Below are 16,790 nucleotides of genomic sequence, written 5' to 3'. Positions count from 1 at the left end.
CACGTCAAAAACTGAAGTTTATTCACGTTTTCGTTCTTAAAAGCCGCGTAAGGTAATATTTTTTTTTTAAGGATATATTGCACAGGCGATACAATGTTGCCATGCTAAACCATGCTAAAAACATAAAAAAATTCAAAATGATCAGAATTTTATAAAATTTGGTGAACATATTCTTTAGTGCCAAATTTGACAATACAAATTTTTTAAGATTTTTCTTCTGTACAGTTATCGAGTAATTGATCACTAAAGTTGACGTGTATAAGCATAGCGTTTCCATATATGTAGGTATACATTCCAGGCATAAGAAATCTGCTTTAATGCGTAATTACTCGATAACTAAACAGAAGAGAATTTTGAAAAAATTTGTGTTTTCGCACTTGATGTTGAAGATCATTATCACCAAATTTGATCAATTTCGAATTATTTCGACTTTTGTATCATTCACCCTTAAGAAACGGAATCCGTGGTAAATTTGCTTCGCGATATAAACTTTTCCGAAGCTCGAACGCCGTAAAATTTTTTCCGCATTAATATTATTGTCCCACAGCGTACCGTGTTAAAAACTCGAAACTGTAAATAAAATAATTGAAAATTTTGCCCCGTAAGAGGCTCCCGGAACTGTGCTCATCGTTATCGGGCGACCTTAAACTAGCATTTGCCCCAAAAAAGTGGACCTCCACCGTACTTTATCGAACGGCCAAATGACTTTAATCTAAAAATCGTTTATTTCGTCGATTAAAAACAAAATGGTTTATTCGGCAGGTTAAAAGAGCCGGATTACGAGATGTACGAAAACGGTCCAACGAGCCCAGTGCCACCGGGCCAATTGACGAACGGTCATCACCACCATCATCATCACCATCACCACCACCATCATTTGCATCAGGCAGCGATGCGACTCGGTAACACAGGAAGTAACGGCGAGACAAACCCCTCGTATCAAAACACCGGATACACCGGAAGTGACGCCGAGCCGGATGGGCCGTCGTTGAGTAGCGCACCGAGCAGCGCTTACTACAGTGATTTGAGCTCGAATTCTACGAGTCAACAGCAGCAGCAACAACAAAATCATCAACAAACAACGACGCTGACGATAACGTCGCCCGGATCGGGAACAACGTCACATCAGTCCTCGAGCCATCAGGCAGCGAGCAGCGACTCATCGAATCAACAGTACAGACTGGCAGCGATAAACGAGGGGACTACGCCCTCCGATTATATCTGATAAGGAGGAAAATTCGTACTCGAAAAAATAGGAGAATAGCCATTTATTACGGAAGAAAAATATAATGAATATTATTTTAATTTATTAGTGACGAAAGTAAAAGGAACGTTGGTTTCAAGGCGAAATTCAAATTTCATCGAAAATCTATTTTTTTAAACTCAACCTCTAGAAACGGGCTCGGAAACAAATATTCCCTTTGCCCCAAAATGTTCCTTGTACGCGAGAAAATGACGTTTGATTAAATCGCATCCGCTAGAGATCGGTCGATGTCAAGTCTTGAGAAAAGAAGCAAAATTTTACGAAAATTGGTCGATGGAAGAAAGCCGGTTTAAAAAACCCCTAAAAATGAAGTCCCTCCGAACCTCTGCGACGTTTTGCTCCAATACTTTTCTCCCGTTTAATCACAAATAGTTGGACAGACGCGTGCACGTGAAGCAGCGTTCCCAGCGAGCTTGAAAACTCCCGCTAGATTTTCCCCACCGTCCGATTGTGGATTTGGCCAAGTCGTCGCAATCCCTCCCGCCCCTGGTCGCGTTCCTCCTTTATTTTCATTCGCGGTTTTCATTCTTCTCGAGTTTTATCAGGATCGGCGTATCGCACAGGGAGTCCTAATAGACACGTAATTCCACGAGTCCTTTGGGTAATGATACACTCGCGTTGTCGTCTTCATAGTCTCGCATGTTTAAGGCCCCTTTTCGTATCGAACTCTACGACATTGCCCAAGGTCTTTTAATCCTGGTTGCAAAGTGCTTCTCGCTCTCTCTCGCCTCGCGGTCTTCGGTGCTGCAGCGCGTTCCTCGACCGAACACAATCGACTCCACTATACTTTCGTGATCTCGTGATCTAATCGCGCGAAAATCTCTACCCCGTTTCTCCTCATCTTCTCCTTTTTCTTGTTCTCCTTCTCCGTCTTCCTCTTCTCCGATGCTTTTTCTTCTTTTATCTTTTTCCGTAAGAATCCTTTTTTTTTTCATCTTCGTTCCTTCCTCGCGGAGTTTACCTTCGATCTCTTATTTATTTTCCGTTTATTCGCAGCGCCTCCCGGACTCTACGATCTCTACGCTGCTTATGCGCGCACGCTCATTTTTATATGTATATGTTTATGCTGTATGAATCCTCCTCCGCCGCGGTGCATGCGCGTCCTTTATCCAGCACATTATCTTCCGAGATATCTAGCCTCGTCGAGTCTGCCATTTTTCAACATTATTTCTCTTATTTCCACTCATTTCTTTTGTCCTTTCTTTGCCTTCTGTCCTTTATTCGTCCCCTGCCACTCGCATTATCTTCGATCAATATCTGTAGCCTTCGCTGCTCTCCCGCGTTATCGATTTTATCGATCCTCCTTCCCCCCTCCTTCCCACGGCACGACAATTTCTCGCTCTCTTGCCACTCACTTTCCCTTTTTTCCAATGTTTTTTCGAACCTTTTCGAGCGAGCCTTTCACCCACTTTTCGAATTTACTTACGACGGACGAATGAAAAGTCATTTCTCGCTCCGATTCTTCGGCTCGCTTCGCACACGAATTTCGAGCTCGATTTATTTCCCACGAAGCTTGTGAGCCTTCAATTTTTTATCGCCATTCGAGCATCCTTCTCTTAAAAACTTTTGATTCCTTTTTACTATCGAAATTTTAACTGCGCGGATTTAGTTTTTTGAATACCTCGGAGGCAATGGGCCTCGAAAATTATACAGATTTGGGAATAAGAAAAAATTCCTAAAACGAAGGCAGTGAAAAAAAAGCTGAAATGATGCTCCGAATGATTTAGAAAAATCGGAGAATGGAAATACCTTGTATGAAAAAATTCAAGCTGATCAAACGGGAAAAATACAGAATCGAGAATTGCGGAAGATTCTGCAGGATTTTTAATCGCATCATTTAAAAAACCAGAAAAAGCGGCGAGTTTTGATGAAGTTATTTGGTCGAAACAGGTGTTTCGTAATTCGACGTTTGGTGGAGTATTTCGTGCCTTTTGACGATGGTTAAAGCGTACAGGAGTATTGTGCCCGAAGGGACGTCGAGGAGCGCGAGGTTTCTTCTTCTGCAACTCCTCCCCTCCTCCCTCTCTTTCCTTCGATTCGTTTTTTGTCTCTTTCATCGGTTGTTCGTTGGGTTCTTTCATTTCCGAGGATGCGCCGCGCGAGTATACTCAACCGCGGTGCACGTAAGACGTAGCGTGAGTGTACCGAGACCGAAACGAACGAAAAAGAGAAAAAACGAGGCGAAAAAAACAAAGGAAAAGAAAACGGAACCGTTTCGCTCCCATCTTTTCCCTTCCATTGAGTCACGGCGCGGTGTGCTCGCAGCGCACTCTCACGCAACAATTGCTTAAAGACGCGAAAACCAATCAAAAACGGAAGACTCCGCGGACTGCGGGATCACGAAGGTCTGCTGCTTTACCCCGGGCAGCTTAAGAAAACGAGAATTACAGAGAAAAAGAAAGGAAGCAAAAGAGAAAAGTGCGAGAGACTCGAAGGAATCAGTCATTACTCGTCCCCGTGCTAATATTTTATTACGTTTTTTTTATTTCTTTTATTCTCCTCCGCGTCATTCCTCCTTCTCGTTAGCATATCGTTGACTGAAAAACTATTTTCTTGTAGACTCAACTATTGTGAGGCTGAAGTTTGCGAGGTTCGAGTCCAACGAAATGGAGGGAAACAAAAACACTTTTAATCCTCCAATTTTGTTCTCCTCCCTTCCAATTCCTAGTTTTGCCAACCACACAAATGACGAGTTGAATAAAAAATGAAAGAATTGGATATTTCTTTCTCTCGTTTCGTTGGACCCCAACGTTGCAAGCTTCAGCATCATCAACTATTTATTTAATTAAACTATGATTATCCAAACGCTCGCAAACACTTGAAGAGTTTCCCCCCAACCCTAAGCCTGAATGGCCATTCAGGCTGGGTCCAAATTTCCCCTCATCGGTCAAAGCCGTAAACACTGAACGGATAAACCCCCATGCAAACGTGGGCGCCAGCAACGTGAGAATAGACAAGACCTTCTTTGGCCCGCTTCGACAATCTCTTGATCCCGAAATCACCTCAGGAACTCATTTTTTTCCATTGAAAACTCTCAAACTTTTAACTCCAATTCCCACGCCTGAACGTCACAGTAATCGTACTTGTCAACAATCATTCGTATCCACACTTACGATTTTTCAACACTGCTTGTCATTACAATGTTGAAAAGAACATCCGGACAAGAAAAACATCAATTTAGTGATTAAAAATGAGTAAAAATAGAAAGTGTGTATAAGCGATTGTATATATTGTACATCATATTAAATATCATACAATTTATATTTATAGTTGTAGGCAGATTCACTACTTTTCGATCACAGCTTGCGGTCTGGAGTCAGCGACTTTTTCTGAAAAAGTACGTTCAGAGTAATTCATGAATTTTCTTGAAGAATATTTGAGAGCCCATTTTTTCACGAGAGCTCGATGAAGTTTGGACTCGTACGGAGCGGAATTGTTCTCCCTCGTTCTTTCATTTTTCCATATAAAAATAATTTTCACCGCGAACCAAAATTCACTTCGAAAAATTTGAGCCCTTTATTCAGAAGATATTTGCTCCGGCAGCGTTTCAAAAATATGCAAAATCTTGTAAAAATAACAGTCCTGGAAGAAGGTTAATGCAACTGAATTTTGGTCCAGAGTGATCACATATTTTCCTCTCAAAAATAGATTGAGAAGAGAACTGACGCTTCGCATTTGGGTCTCCAAGCCTCGTAGAGCTCGCGATAAAAATCGGTAAAAACTACTGAAAAATTGACTTTTTAACGATTTTTACGACCATCAAACTCCAGCCACTTTAACTCTGGAAAAACATTTTTTAAATTCCACTTTTTCAGAAAAAATCTGACCATTATAAATTTCTATGTATAAACATAAAAGTACACAATGTTGAACGTGTGTATGTTGAGTCGGACGATACTTACACGCAGTTTAATTTATTAGGGAGCCCGAAGGAAGGCACAAAGTAGCCTCTGAGGCAATATACACATACATACTTAAAAGTAACATTACATACACGTTGGGGAACGTAACAGGGAGCGAAAAGCAAAGCCCAACAGATGCAACAATGCGCGAGAGCCTACCAGCGACGCAATAATTAATTGGCCTCTACTCCTCGCCGGTCACAATGCACCACGAAAACGAAAAATGTGGGGAAAAAAAAACAAAAAAAAACAGCAAAACGTATATGTTACGAAGGAATCTCATGAGTTCAGTGTGCCCATCGGGAGAGCTCGTTTTATTTCTTATCGATGCTCTGCTCGCCGGCATGCTCTCCAACAAACTTTACTGAGACAACCTGACCAAGTATTTCACTTGAATTTCGTACTTTTGTTTGTTGTTGTTGTTGTTTTTTTTTTTTTTTTTAATTTTTTTTTTTCTTTACGCTTCTTTCGTACTCCAACGAGCAACAGCTTATCATTGAAATTCTTGAAAAGCCAATACCACAATCAGTCCACAATTTGTCATCCGGCGATGGCGAGCCTCGAGACTTTAACTAACGCAAAAAATTCAAGACTGGCGCGCTCGAAATGTTTTTTTGTTTTCGTTCCTTTGTGTGCCTGCGTTCATGATCGACCTAGTCTCGATTTTAATTTTGAAATTACTCATTTTTTCATTTCGAAGGTCATTAAAGTTTGTATCGATTAAACATATAACCAAAAATTCCACATTATTGAAAATTTTTTCAAATTTTCTTGTTTTTTTAACTTTCCAGACCCGACATAAGCTCGACTTAATTTCGTATAATTTTTCACGATTTTTCGTGCTACGATATATCGTCAGATCGATACAAATTTCGAGATTGATGGTCAAATTTTATATGAACGAAATTGTAAATTGTAATTTCGTGTGCACTGAAAAATTTCGAGAAGGATCATTGCTTTGTGGAAAACCTGAAAGTATAGACGTTTAAGATGAATTGTAAAAGTTCGCGTGATAACGACAATCATTCGATGTCATTTATTGGGACGAGCGAAAAGTCACAATCGTGATCGAAGTCTTGAATAATAAATTTTAAAGGGTCGACCCCTAAATATGTGTATCTAAATAAATATTTAATGATTGAATATTTAAATAATTGAAAGAAAAATGGATATGAGTGTATGTGTGAAATAGGAAAGAATTTATACTTTGTAAATAGAACGAAGAATCGACGCGTGATTCCTGAATTAGCAATGGTGTATGAAATAATCTGAAAGTTTGAGTTTTCGTTTCGTCTTTTGCAAAAAAAGGTGGAATCGAAGACAAGAATCACTCGCTCTCGTTACCTACTATTTTCCTGTTTCATCATTGTGTTTCAATTTACAAAATGTGCCAGCCTTTTAAGCTCCGTACGTAACGCAACATCTTGCCACAGAGAATAACGAACTAGTTAGGATTCTTTTTATTCATTTATATTAATTTTTTTCTTTCCATAGATATCGCGTGTAGCGTGTGTGGGTGATTCCATTTTTGTTATCATTTTTTTGTTTTTAATTCTTTCTATGTGATTTTATAACGTCCGCGAGGAGAGATTAGAATCGGAGTGCGTGAATGTAATTAAAGATAGAATCCTGTAAAAAGTAATAATCGAAAGTGGTAAAAGCAACGGAAAAAGTGTAATTCAATATCAAATTCTTAAGGACGCTAATGTAAATATTTATACAAACAACGACGATCGGCTCAAACCGTGTTAAAGATTTTCTGAATGCATATTTTATAGCATTTAACTTAGGAAATGAAATCTCGGTTTATTCTCGACTCGTCGAGCTGTACAATCGATAAAAAGAATCATAACAATATATTATTATTTTGTACAGAACAAAGAAAATATAGATTAAATTTTTGCACTACGAAATTTTGAAGATAAATGAAATATTTCTCGTGTCATTTTGTATCGAGCTCTTTCAATGCCCAAATTATTCCCTCACTTCTTATTCACTGCACAATGGAATATGAGTTAGTTCTAAGCAATCGTTACAAAACTCGTCCTTTTTTATAACTTAATTTTGTTTGGTTACAATTTTAGTGCCATGCGGTTTGGAAGGTAAAAAAATTTAAAAGTCCCAAAACAATGATCATCCTACGAGTTCGAAAACTAACGAATTTCATCACATATGGAGTTGCACGATAATCCGAAAGCCGGTGCTACGAATGCACAATTACGAGTATGGAAGGCGCCGTAAGTTCAGGCAAATGGCAAATGCGACAGCTCACACGTAGTTTCGTTTCGCCCGTGTCGCTTATATTATATTTTGCAATTTTAATTTAATTTATTTCTATTTTTATTAAATTTTCATAGAATTTTTTCATAGTCTACGGCCTTCAAAAATTTTTTTTTTCAATTTTTGCGATTTTCGAAAATATTCAAAATTTTTGAATCTCGAAATTTTTTCATAGTCTACTGCCTTCAAAAATTTTTTTTTTTCGATTTTCGAAAAATTTTAAAATTCTCCAATCTCGAAATTTTTTCATAGTCTACTGCCTTCAAAAAATTTTTTTTTTCGATTTTCGAAAAATTTCAAAATTCTCGAATCTCGGAATTTTTTCATGGTCTACTGCCTTCAAAAAATTTTTTTTTCGATTTTTGCGATTTTCCAAAAATTTCAAAATTCTCGAATCTCGGAATTTTTTCATAGTCTACTACCCTCAAAAATGTTTACACTCGGAATAATTAACGTTTCCGAGAGAAGAGACTAAAAATTGCAAACATTTTGTGTGTCTCTGTAGCATGGAGTCCTGCCGAGGAAATGTCTTTGTTTAGGATTTTTCCAATCTCGCTGTTTCCTCCCGAAAACAGTACGCGGACCCTCTACTGCCACCGTGGGGATGAAAAGGTGACGAGTACAGCCGCTCCGTCGTGGCGTGTTCACCGCATGTTCAAAACCGCATTGACATTAAATTCTTGTCAACATTGAGTCTTGGAAATTTTACGATTGATTCCTGAGAATGAAAAGGACCTGAATTTGCGTGCTTGTGGCCCGATTCGATTTCTTCTTGATTCTGTTCAAGGCCTGACTTGAGTTTCACCGCGATCGTATTGCCGTCGACTAAATTATACCAGTTTGGATCCCACGTCCAGTCAGACCCTATACTGGACTTATACGGATCTGATTGGATCACCCACAGCATGAATTGTTCCGTGGGTACACCAACGTAGGCTTGGAGTAGCTTTTTAAGAGTGCTCGGACCCATTTTTTTGTCGTACAGCACCCTGAGAACTGGAAAATAGTGATAATTATGATAATAATAATAATACTTTCAACGACACTGACAAATATTAAAATTTACAGAAAAAAATGTAATCCACTCACGTTTATCAGGCTGCTGCTCGTCACGTGTGATCTTGGAAATTATTTCTACAGAATCTCGATCCCGTTCGGGGGAATAGATTTGTGGCGAATCCTCATCCGCCGATTCATTGGAAACCTCTTGATCGGTATTCGCCACTGAAATAAAAATCATAATCAATAACGGAATAAAAGTCATATCTACAGTCGTATTTCAGACAGAAATTTTTCGAACTAAATTATTCCTATTTGCATCGAGTACTTGTGACTTTTTATATGGACATGGCCATTATTAAATTGAAGAAACGAAATAAGTATCTGGGCAACTATGTGATTGATTTACATTAAAAAAATTCTCGATTATAAATTTATTCTCCGAGTTGCAGTATGCACTAAAATTTCAACGAGTTCACACGAAATGTGTAACCCCGTCATTTTTATGAATAATTTAAGTAATAAAATTTGGCTAATTTGTTGTAGTAGGAATAAAGAAGGAAGACGGTGGAATTACCTTCATTCGAATCTGGCGAATCTGACAAATCTGGCAAATCTGGCAAATCTGGCAAGCTAACATTTATCAGTAATAACCGATCGACGAGGCTGTGAATGTCGAGAAAATATTCTAAATCAAACATTTTCCCGGAATCTAGAGAACTCAAGACGAGAATTTTACTCGCACTTGCATAACCCTCTTCCTGCAATGTATGCGAGTCAGCAATCATTATTCTTGGGGACAAGGCCTGAGATTGGAATATGAGGAAAATGTCATTTGAGTCGATGTCAAGCTCAGTAACCAATTGCTTCTTGTACTCCTGAACTGTCTGGGCCAATCGAGCCCGGACAACAATCGGTCCGCGGGTCACTAGATTCTGCGTGCTGTCGATTACGTACACGAGCTTCGGCAGACCTGAAAACATTGCGAATTCGAATTAGCTTCAAAACAATATTCCCTTGTTTCAATAAAATTTTCGTTTTTTTTTATCATTGCGATTTTAATTTACATATTTTCAAAAAAAAAAGCATGAAAAGTCTGGAGCGAAACTTCAGAATTTACAAAAATATTTTTTTTTTAAATATAGAACTCATATTTTTTAAAAATATCAAGCCTTAAAAAAAACGTGCAATCGGGTTTTGACAGATCGTACTACTGGTAGAACTGCCTTAAGAAATAATTGGAGTCTCAAGATTGTATTGTACTTACTGTCAGGTGGATAAGATTCGAAAACATCATCGTTGTTACGAATTTCTAACAACAGCTGGCTTGGTTTGTTTCCAAGAACCGAGTTCAGCGACTCCTCCTCTCGACCTTCAAAGCTTGATAGAATGAGACCGGTGCTCTCTTGGTAAGTCACTAACCGTACTTGATCACGACCCACTACGTCATCGAGCATCATTGACTTGTAAGCTCTGTCAGTAGCTGCACCCAATGTTGCTTCCAAACCGATTAATTTTTTATTCATGAGAATTTTATTCACAGGATGGTGACAGAACACTTTAATGATGGATCCTTCTCGCACCAACAATCGGTTGCATATCTCGTTGTCTTTTTCGCTCTCTTCTTTTTTCATCCATGGTGCCTGTCAAAAATTCCCGTTGCGTGATGAGTTTGTGAGACTAAAATCTCGGAAAAATGGACGATTCATTACTCATTCGATATCGAAAAAGTGATTTTCAGCGTTTTCCGGAATGAAAATATTACGATTGTACTCTCAGTCGGGATTGTTCAACATGAAAAACTCATGGAACTCGCATACAGCGCTCCGCACGGTGAACGTCAGATTCATGCGTTTTTTTGTTCAATTCCCAAAAATTTTTTAAATTTTGTTAGAACGCACAACAAAACTGTTTTTCACTCGATTGATCTCTGAGATTGACAAAAAATCAATTTTTGCGTCCCACAACAGTAGGATAATAATTCCACGTAGCGCGATACACAAAAAATTTCTAATCGATTCATATTTATGGCGCGAAGCACAGCGGTACAATAGAAACGCCAAGACTAGAGGCGTTCGCAACGTTCAAGCGCAAAAGAATGAACCATGCTTAGTTTTGTCGCTCGCGCTGTTGAGTGACGTACATGACACACCTTGAAAACTTCTCGGAGATCGGAGACCTTCCGAGGACTCGCGTTACGAGCGACTACGCTCGAATTCAGAATCTGGCCCACGTCAACATTGGACTTATACCCGACTGAATAGGTACCATGAACAACTACGCACTTGGCAATCCTAACCTTTCTTTTTATTTGACTCCCGAGTAATAGACAATGCAAAGCCTCAGTTTTTTTTTATTTTTTATTATACTGATAATTTAGCATACGATGGTGGTTAGAAACAATCACGAAAAATAAGAATTTCTACACGGATCAAAACAGCCGAATGCATTATTTGACCGAGCTTCCTCTGAACCGCAACAAACTAATCGTACCTTTTTCTCCGGCGGGTTCACCGCATCGTATGCGTATGAACGCTGCAATGCAAACCAAACTTCCTGCGCGGTTTCACAGCCACGGACTCGATACAGTTCCGGAGGTGATATCGCCAAAATTAAACTGGCCTTGGTTTTTTTGTCTTGTTTCAACCATGCTTCTCTCTCCGAATCTTCAGCCGCTGAAATTTTATTCGATCCGTCGACATATGCCCACAGTTCATCTTTCGTAAGAAGAGCTTCGATCTGCATGCTCCACGTATCGAAATTGTTTTTCGTCAACAACTCTATGCGCCTATCAGGCGATTGCGTTCTTGCTGACATTTCTAACTACCCTAGTTATTTAATATTTAATAGTTTTCTTTGGCTTCAATGACATTTAAAAAATGCATTCCCGGTTTACAACCTGTTGACGTGACAATGAAGAGAATTGAACTGTTGGGAGAACACACTCGTTTAACAGGACAAACAGGACACGAATCAATAACTTTTAGTGGTTATAAATTTGAAGGTAACGGAGATGGGACAATTCCAATTGACAACCGTTCGGGAGCAATATATTCGTTTAGAATGGAACTATTTTGAATTTTTCAACAGTTATTACCGTGTCTGATGAAAGATCTCGAAACTGTGCGCGTGAATATAAACGAACACGTGTGTCACCCGTTGAAAAAAAAATTGAACTGACCCTGACACACCCTCCACGCTCTCAAAACGCACGTGTATATATAACGTACACCATACATTTACATACTAGGTCTATAAAAGCACTGTAAAACATAGAACCACGTGCGAGTCACGAGGTCACGTGACCATCGCGATACTAGCACACCTTGCGGTGGTTTTCCAACTGAAGAGTCATAATATATATATATATATATATTAGGGTGCTTCAAAAAAAATCGATATTTTTTTTTTCGTGGGCCGAAGAGGGGTGTTAGTATATGTAAAAAAAATGACTTACTCAAATTTTCAGATCTTTTGAAAAATATATAACGGTCCCTCAAACGACTTTTGTATTTTTTTTCCTGTTTTGGGGACAAACGTCATGAAAAAAATCATAATAAATCGTTATGCAAACATAAAATGCACTTCTCCCTTGAATACATGAAACTTTACCTTTGTGTTGAAAAAAAAAATCATTAATTAAACGGTCCCTCAAATGACTTTTCTGTTCGTATGACATTTTTGTTCGTACTAGTGCACTTGTACTTGTTACATTGTAGACCGTGAAGCAATATAAACAGAGCTACTGTGACCACGACAAGGACGAAGCTCAACAGCTACATGAGCTAGGGGCTTCGCAAAAAACATGGGAAAAATATGCTTCATATTCAGCGCAGAGAAAAATTATTTCCGAGCTAAATATTCAAAAAACATATAACATAATTTTGCAATGAATTTGCGTAGTATACTGGAATACACATGTTCAGCGCATTATTCCAATGTATTTTATGCTCACAATATTTCACTTATTCAACAAAGAAAGTGCATGTTTGCATAACGTTTCATGACTTTTTAAGACTTTTTCCATGACGATTTTCCTCAAAATAGGAAAAAACATAGAAAAATCGTTTGTGGGACCGCTAAATATTTTTTTTTTAATCTCAAAGTTTGGGAAAGTCACTTTTTTTATATGTACTAACATCCCTCTTCGGCCCACGAAAAAAAAAAAAAAATCGATTTTTTTTGAAGCACCCTAATATATATATAATAGAAAGTCTCTCTGATGTTGGTATTGTAGTGAATCTGCCATTGCTGTTTTTTTTGGTGATCGATTTTCTTTAAACGCAGCAGAGCAGATAATGTTTTTCCTAATTCTTTCTCACTGTAAAATATTAGTAAAACTGCATGATTTTGTTCGCACTTTCAGTAAAGTATTTCCATTTTTTATATTGGACAAATTTTTCCCAACCTTAAACAACTCTTTCCACGAATTCTGGGTAAATATGCAGAAGTGGGGCTCCGCACCCCAAAACGGCTGTAAATTTTTTTTTATGAATTCAGGGCTGTACTATGGCATGAAAATATGTATTTGATGGTAGCGGAAAGTTGCGAAAACTATTAAAAATTAAATAAATTCAAAATTTATGGAATTACGAAAATTTCGATAAATTTGCACTTATATTCGAAACATTGATTTGAACGAATGTAAAAATTCCTGTGACGATCGTTTCAGTAAAAATATTCATGTCGTGAAATGTCCACAGAATTCTGAAAAATATGTACTTTTATTCGAGACACTGATCGTAACGAATGTAAACATGCGTTCAAGCGTCTCAATGTAATATATAAATATATCGAAAGGTAAGGCTCTTGCCGACCCAGCCTGAACGCCGCTACGCGTCGGTTCGAGCTACCTTAAGGAGGGTGGCTACACTCGTCAAAATGATAAGAAATTGATCAAAATTGGTGATAATGTTCTTCAACCTCAAGTGCGAAGACACCATTTTTTTCAAAATTTTCTTCTGCTTCGTTATCGAGTAATCACGCATTAAAGCAGATTTTTTATGCCCGGAATGTATACCTATATGTATGGAAACGCTATGCTTATACACTTGAACTTTAGTGATCAATTACTCGATAACTGTATAGAAGAAAAATCTTAAAAAATTTGTATTGTCAAATTTGGCCCTAAAGAATATGTTCATCAAATTCTATTAAATTCTTATCATTTTGAAATTTTTAATGTATTTAACATGGTTTAGCATGGCAACATTGTATCGTCGGTAGCCGCCCTCCTTAAGAGGATGGATCAGTCGGTATATCGCAACCGTGAGTGCGAGAGAGATAGTTGCAAATTTCGAAATCGAAATACTTTGGCACAGTTTGACCGATTAAAAAAAGGCTGTGTCAGTCGATTTTTGCCATCGTTCAGCGTAGGCTGACAGAGCCTTTTTTTAATCAGTCGAACTGTGTCGAAGAATTTCGATTTTGAAAATTCCAAGTGAGGTTAGTCGACTGATCCATACTCTTAATCCATCTTACTGCATTAATTAAATGAAAATCGACATTTTCAATATATGAAGAAAAAGAAATAAAAATTTTTTTTTTTGCTCAATAAGATCATGCGCCACCATAATATTACTTGTTATCACGTTGCCCATTCATAAAGAACTTAAAAAAAAAAAAAAAAAAAGCCGGATTGTAGGTGGAGCCCCACTTCTGCATAATTACCAAATTTTTCATACATTTTTTAGTTGAAGTAGAAAAAAAAAACAAAAAAATCAGTAAAACAAACAAAATCCATCTCGCCAGATTGTCTATTGATCAACACAATCAACACTATATTGAAAACAATTGAAAACTCATTTTTATCAGTTTTCAGAGAACACGGAAATCAGCGTTCATGGTAGGAGGTGTCGCGCTGTTGCCGAAAATATAGTAAAGAAAAAACGTTGTCGATGAGGGCCTTGGAGATGGCGAAGAAACCTGGTGGCCTCGAAAGGATCATGGACTTCCTAAGGAAAGGGACTAGGAAGAGGAAAATGGGCAATACCATTAACATTGGCTTTTTTGTATTCAGGTGATACTGATAAAATGACAACCACAGAGCAATATAGTATGAGGCTGTGACCCGGTAAACCCGGGACTATTGCTGTGCATTCGCTGACCTTTGAAACTTGGATACCCCCGAACCCATGTCAACTGTAGGTCGCAGCAGAGGTCCATAATTGCGAGATGCCATTAACTGCTCGGATTTGCTACCAACCATTTAATCGTCTGACTCCATTTATTCAATTTGTTTAAACAAACAATGATGAAAATTCAAAATCTTTCAAAATTGTTGCTAGACTAATGATTTATGCAAGAGAGTATGTCGGAAACACAAGGAGATAATTTATACACAGAATTCGATTGCACAAATATCTTTAATAAGTCATTTAAACAATTTTCAGAACGATTTTGTGGTCTATTTTTCAAAAAAGTCTAAGATTCTTGGTTTTATAAGTCACAATACTTTTTCGAAGGAACTTTCTTCAGGCTGAAAGGATCCGATGGGAAATATTGCAAAATGTATATATCGCTGACCCTTGAAAAATGGGCTCTTTGTGTAACATTTTGAAATGGTTTCCAAGAAGAAAAAAAAACGATGAAGAACGTTGACGTTGGTGGATTAATTTTTTTTCTTGATTTATTTTACAAAACGTGCCAGCCTTTTACGTTCCATGCGTAATGTACACCTTGCCACAGAGAATAACAAACTATTTAGGATTCTTTATTTTTTATTCTTATATTTCCATCTTATATTTTCTTACTGTAAATATCCTGTGTATTATTTTCGGTGATTCGTAGTTTTATTATTTTATCTTTTTAATTTTTTAATGCTCGCGAGAAGAAAAAGAACGTATTGACGATCGCGAATATAATTCAAGATTGCATGCTGTGACGAACGAAAATGTGAATGAAAAAGGGCGAATCCTTGATTCTTTGAGCTGTACAAGTGATGAAAGAACATCAACAAATGATAATGGTGTGCAGCAAACGATAATGTGAATTCAATTTTTGCACTCCGGAATAAAAATGAATAAGTTCTCTCATAATTTTGATTTTTTTATCCAATTTCATGAATTCTTGAATCATTTCCTCGTTCCTCATTTTTTCCTCTGTGTAACTATGAATGTAAATTGTGCTTCTCGTATCGCTCATTTCAATTCATAGAAGTTTGAGACTCAACCGCTTTTAAAAAGTCTAAAAGGATTCAACCATTTCGGTCGATTCAACCATTTCAAACGAGAATTGATTACTAACAAAATTCATTTTTTCACATTATTTTTGTTTTTTTTTCCTTTTTATTTCTGTACATTTTTCATAATTTCCCGTATTGATCTTTTCTGAAAACAAAATTCGAAGAAAAGTAATATTGCGAAAAAAAAGTTGTACGAATGCCCAGCAAAGATTATTTTGTTCGAAAAGTGTGTTAATGAGATCTGAAAAACGTTATTCTGGCATTTTTGCATCTGGCGATGTATGCAAAGTTCAAGGATGGTTGATTTTTTTTCAGTTTTCTGTACAAATACAAATATTTCAACTCTAGTAGAATAGAACATTTGACTGAGAAACTTATTTTTGACGTTGGAATTTAAAATCAATGGAAACGAATAGGAGCAACAATAAAAAAGCCTGTAAAGCGTTTGGAAATCTATCAAATGCGAACAAAAACAATAATTCATTTTCACAATAATTTCTTTTTTTTTAATGTTCAAATCGCAGCAGGATCATCACGAAGTTTTTCGATCTGATTAAATTTTCTTTTTGAATTCCTGCCAGAATCGAGTACCCGAATCTCAGTCACATTCGAAACTAAGAATTCGAGTTCGAATCTCATAAAAAAAAACGAAAAATTACAATGGTTGTTACAATAAAAATAATTTCAAAATCTATGAAATAAACGGATTCTTATCTATTCGCTTGCGTGGACAATATTTCCTTTAATCCCGTACGAATTTTCGACAGTCCCAGGGAAATGAAATGAAACACAAAACGTTTCTGAGTTCGCATAAATATTCGGCGACAAAAAATTTAAAAAATCTGTGGCGCTCGCTGAATCTTCATTAAATAAACTAATAAATATAAATATGGGTGGAGGGGGGAGAAAAGGAAGTGGGAAGAAAAAGAGGGAAGTACGGATTTTTTTTCCTTAAGATTGTAGGAACGTGTAGCAACATTAAGGACTAAACGGATCGAAACATCACGAACAGTAGAGACGGCTCTCGCAATATTTCGTTCTCATATTTTATCTTTCTCCATAATAATCGGCAGAGAACTTTTCATAGCGCGTTCGAATTGCAATAAACACTTTTGTTCCTTCTGAGCGGCTATGGACAAAATTCGCCATGAAGCGGAACAAA

General features: G+C 37.4%; 2 protein-coding genes and 1 long non-coding RNA gene across 3 annotated transcripts in view; 2 read left to right on the top strand and 1 right to left on the bottom strand.

Annotated features, from left to right (window-relative positions):
- The window catches only part of LOC122417087 (dual specificity tyrosine-phosphorylation-regulated kinase 1A), a 74,326-nt gene extending 67,173 nt beyond the window's left edge, over window positions 1–7,153 (top strand). Inside the window, exon 7 of the mRNA XM_043430347.1 lies at window positions 763–7,153. Within this exon, the coding sequence (XP_043286282.1) occupies window positions 763–1,225 (463 nt within the window). The 3' untranslated portion in view covers window positions 1,226–7,153. The remainder of the gene's footprint in view (window positions 1–762) is intronic.
- Window positions 7,154–7,752: 599 nt separating this feature from the next.
- On the bottom strand, window positions 7,753–11,633 carry LOC122416886 (ubiquitin carboxyl-terminal hydrolase 47-like). The gene is made up of 5 exons (XM_043429999.1): window positions 10,939–11,633; window positions 9,713–10,088; window positions 9,023–9,418; window positions 8,536–8,670; window positions 7,753–8,442 (listed from the first exon to the last, which is right to left on the bottom strand). Exons 1-5 carry the CDS (start codon window positions 11,260–11,262, stop codon window positions 8,102–8,104), a joined length of 1,572 nt encoding a protein of 523 aa, XP_043285934.1. The 5' UTR covers window positions 11,263–11,633; the 3' UTR covers window positions 7,753–8,101.
- On the top strand, window positions 10,551–16,345 carry LOC122416887 (uncharacterized). The gene is made up of 2 exons (XR_006262185.1): window positions 10,551–10,709; window positions 14,260–16,345. It is a non-coding gene; the product is annotated as an uncharacterized lncRNA (long non-coding RNA).
- Window positions 16,346–16,790: the final 445 nt, after the last annotated feature.

This window comes from Venturia canescens, chromosome 10 (assembly GCF_019457755.1).
Source record: "Venturia canescens isolate UGA chromosome 10, ASM1945775v1, whole genome shotgun sequence".
Lineage (NCBI taxonomy): Eukaryota > Metazoa > Arthropoda > Insecta > Hymenoptera > Ichneumonidae > Venturia > Venturia canescens.
This window is presented reverse-complemented; position numbering and strand designations above follow the sequence as displayed.

What these genes read in the sequence shown, in the direction of transcription:
- LOC122416886 (XM_043429999.1), bottom strand. Translation starts at nt 11,262, where the DNA reads ATGTCAGCAAGAACGCAATCGCCTGATAGGCGCATAGAGTTGTTGACG. An exon ending in TGAACCCGCCGGAGAAAAAG is followed by an intron (nt 10,089 to 10,938) that starts GTACGATTAGTT and finishes AATTTTTGACAG; the next exon opens with GCACCATGGATGAAAAAAGA. An exon ending in CGAGCAGCAGCCTGATAAAC is followed by an intron (nt 8,443 to 8,535) that starts GTGAGTGGATTA and finishes ACTATTTTCCAG; the next exon opens with TTCTCAGGGTGCTGTACGAC.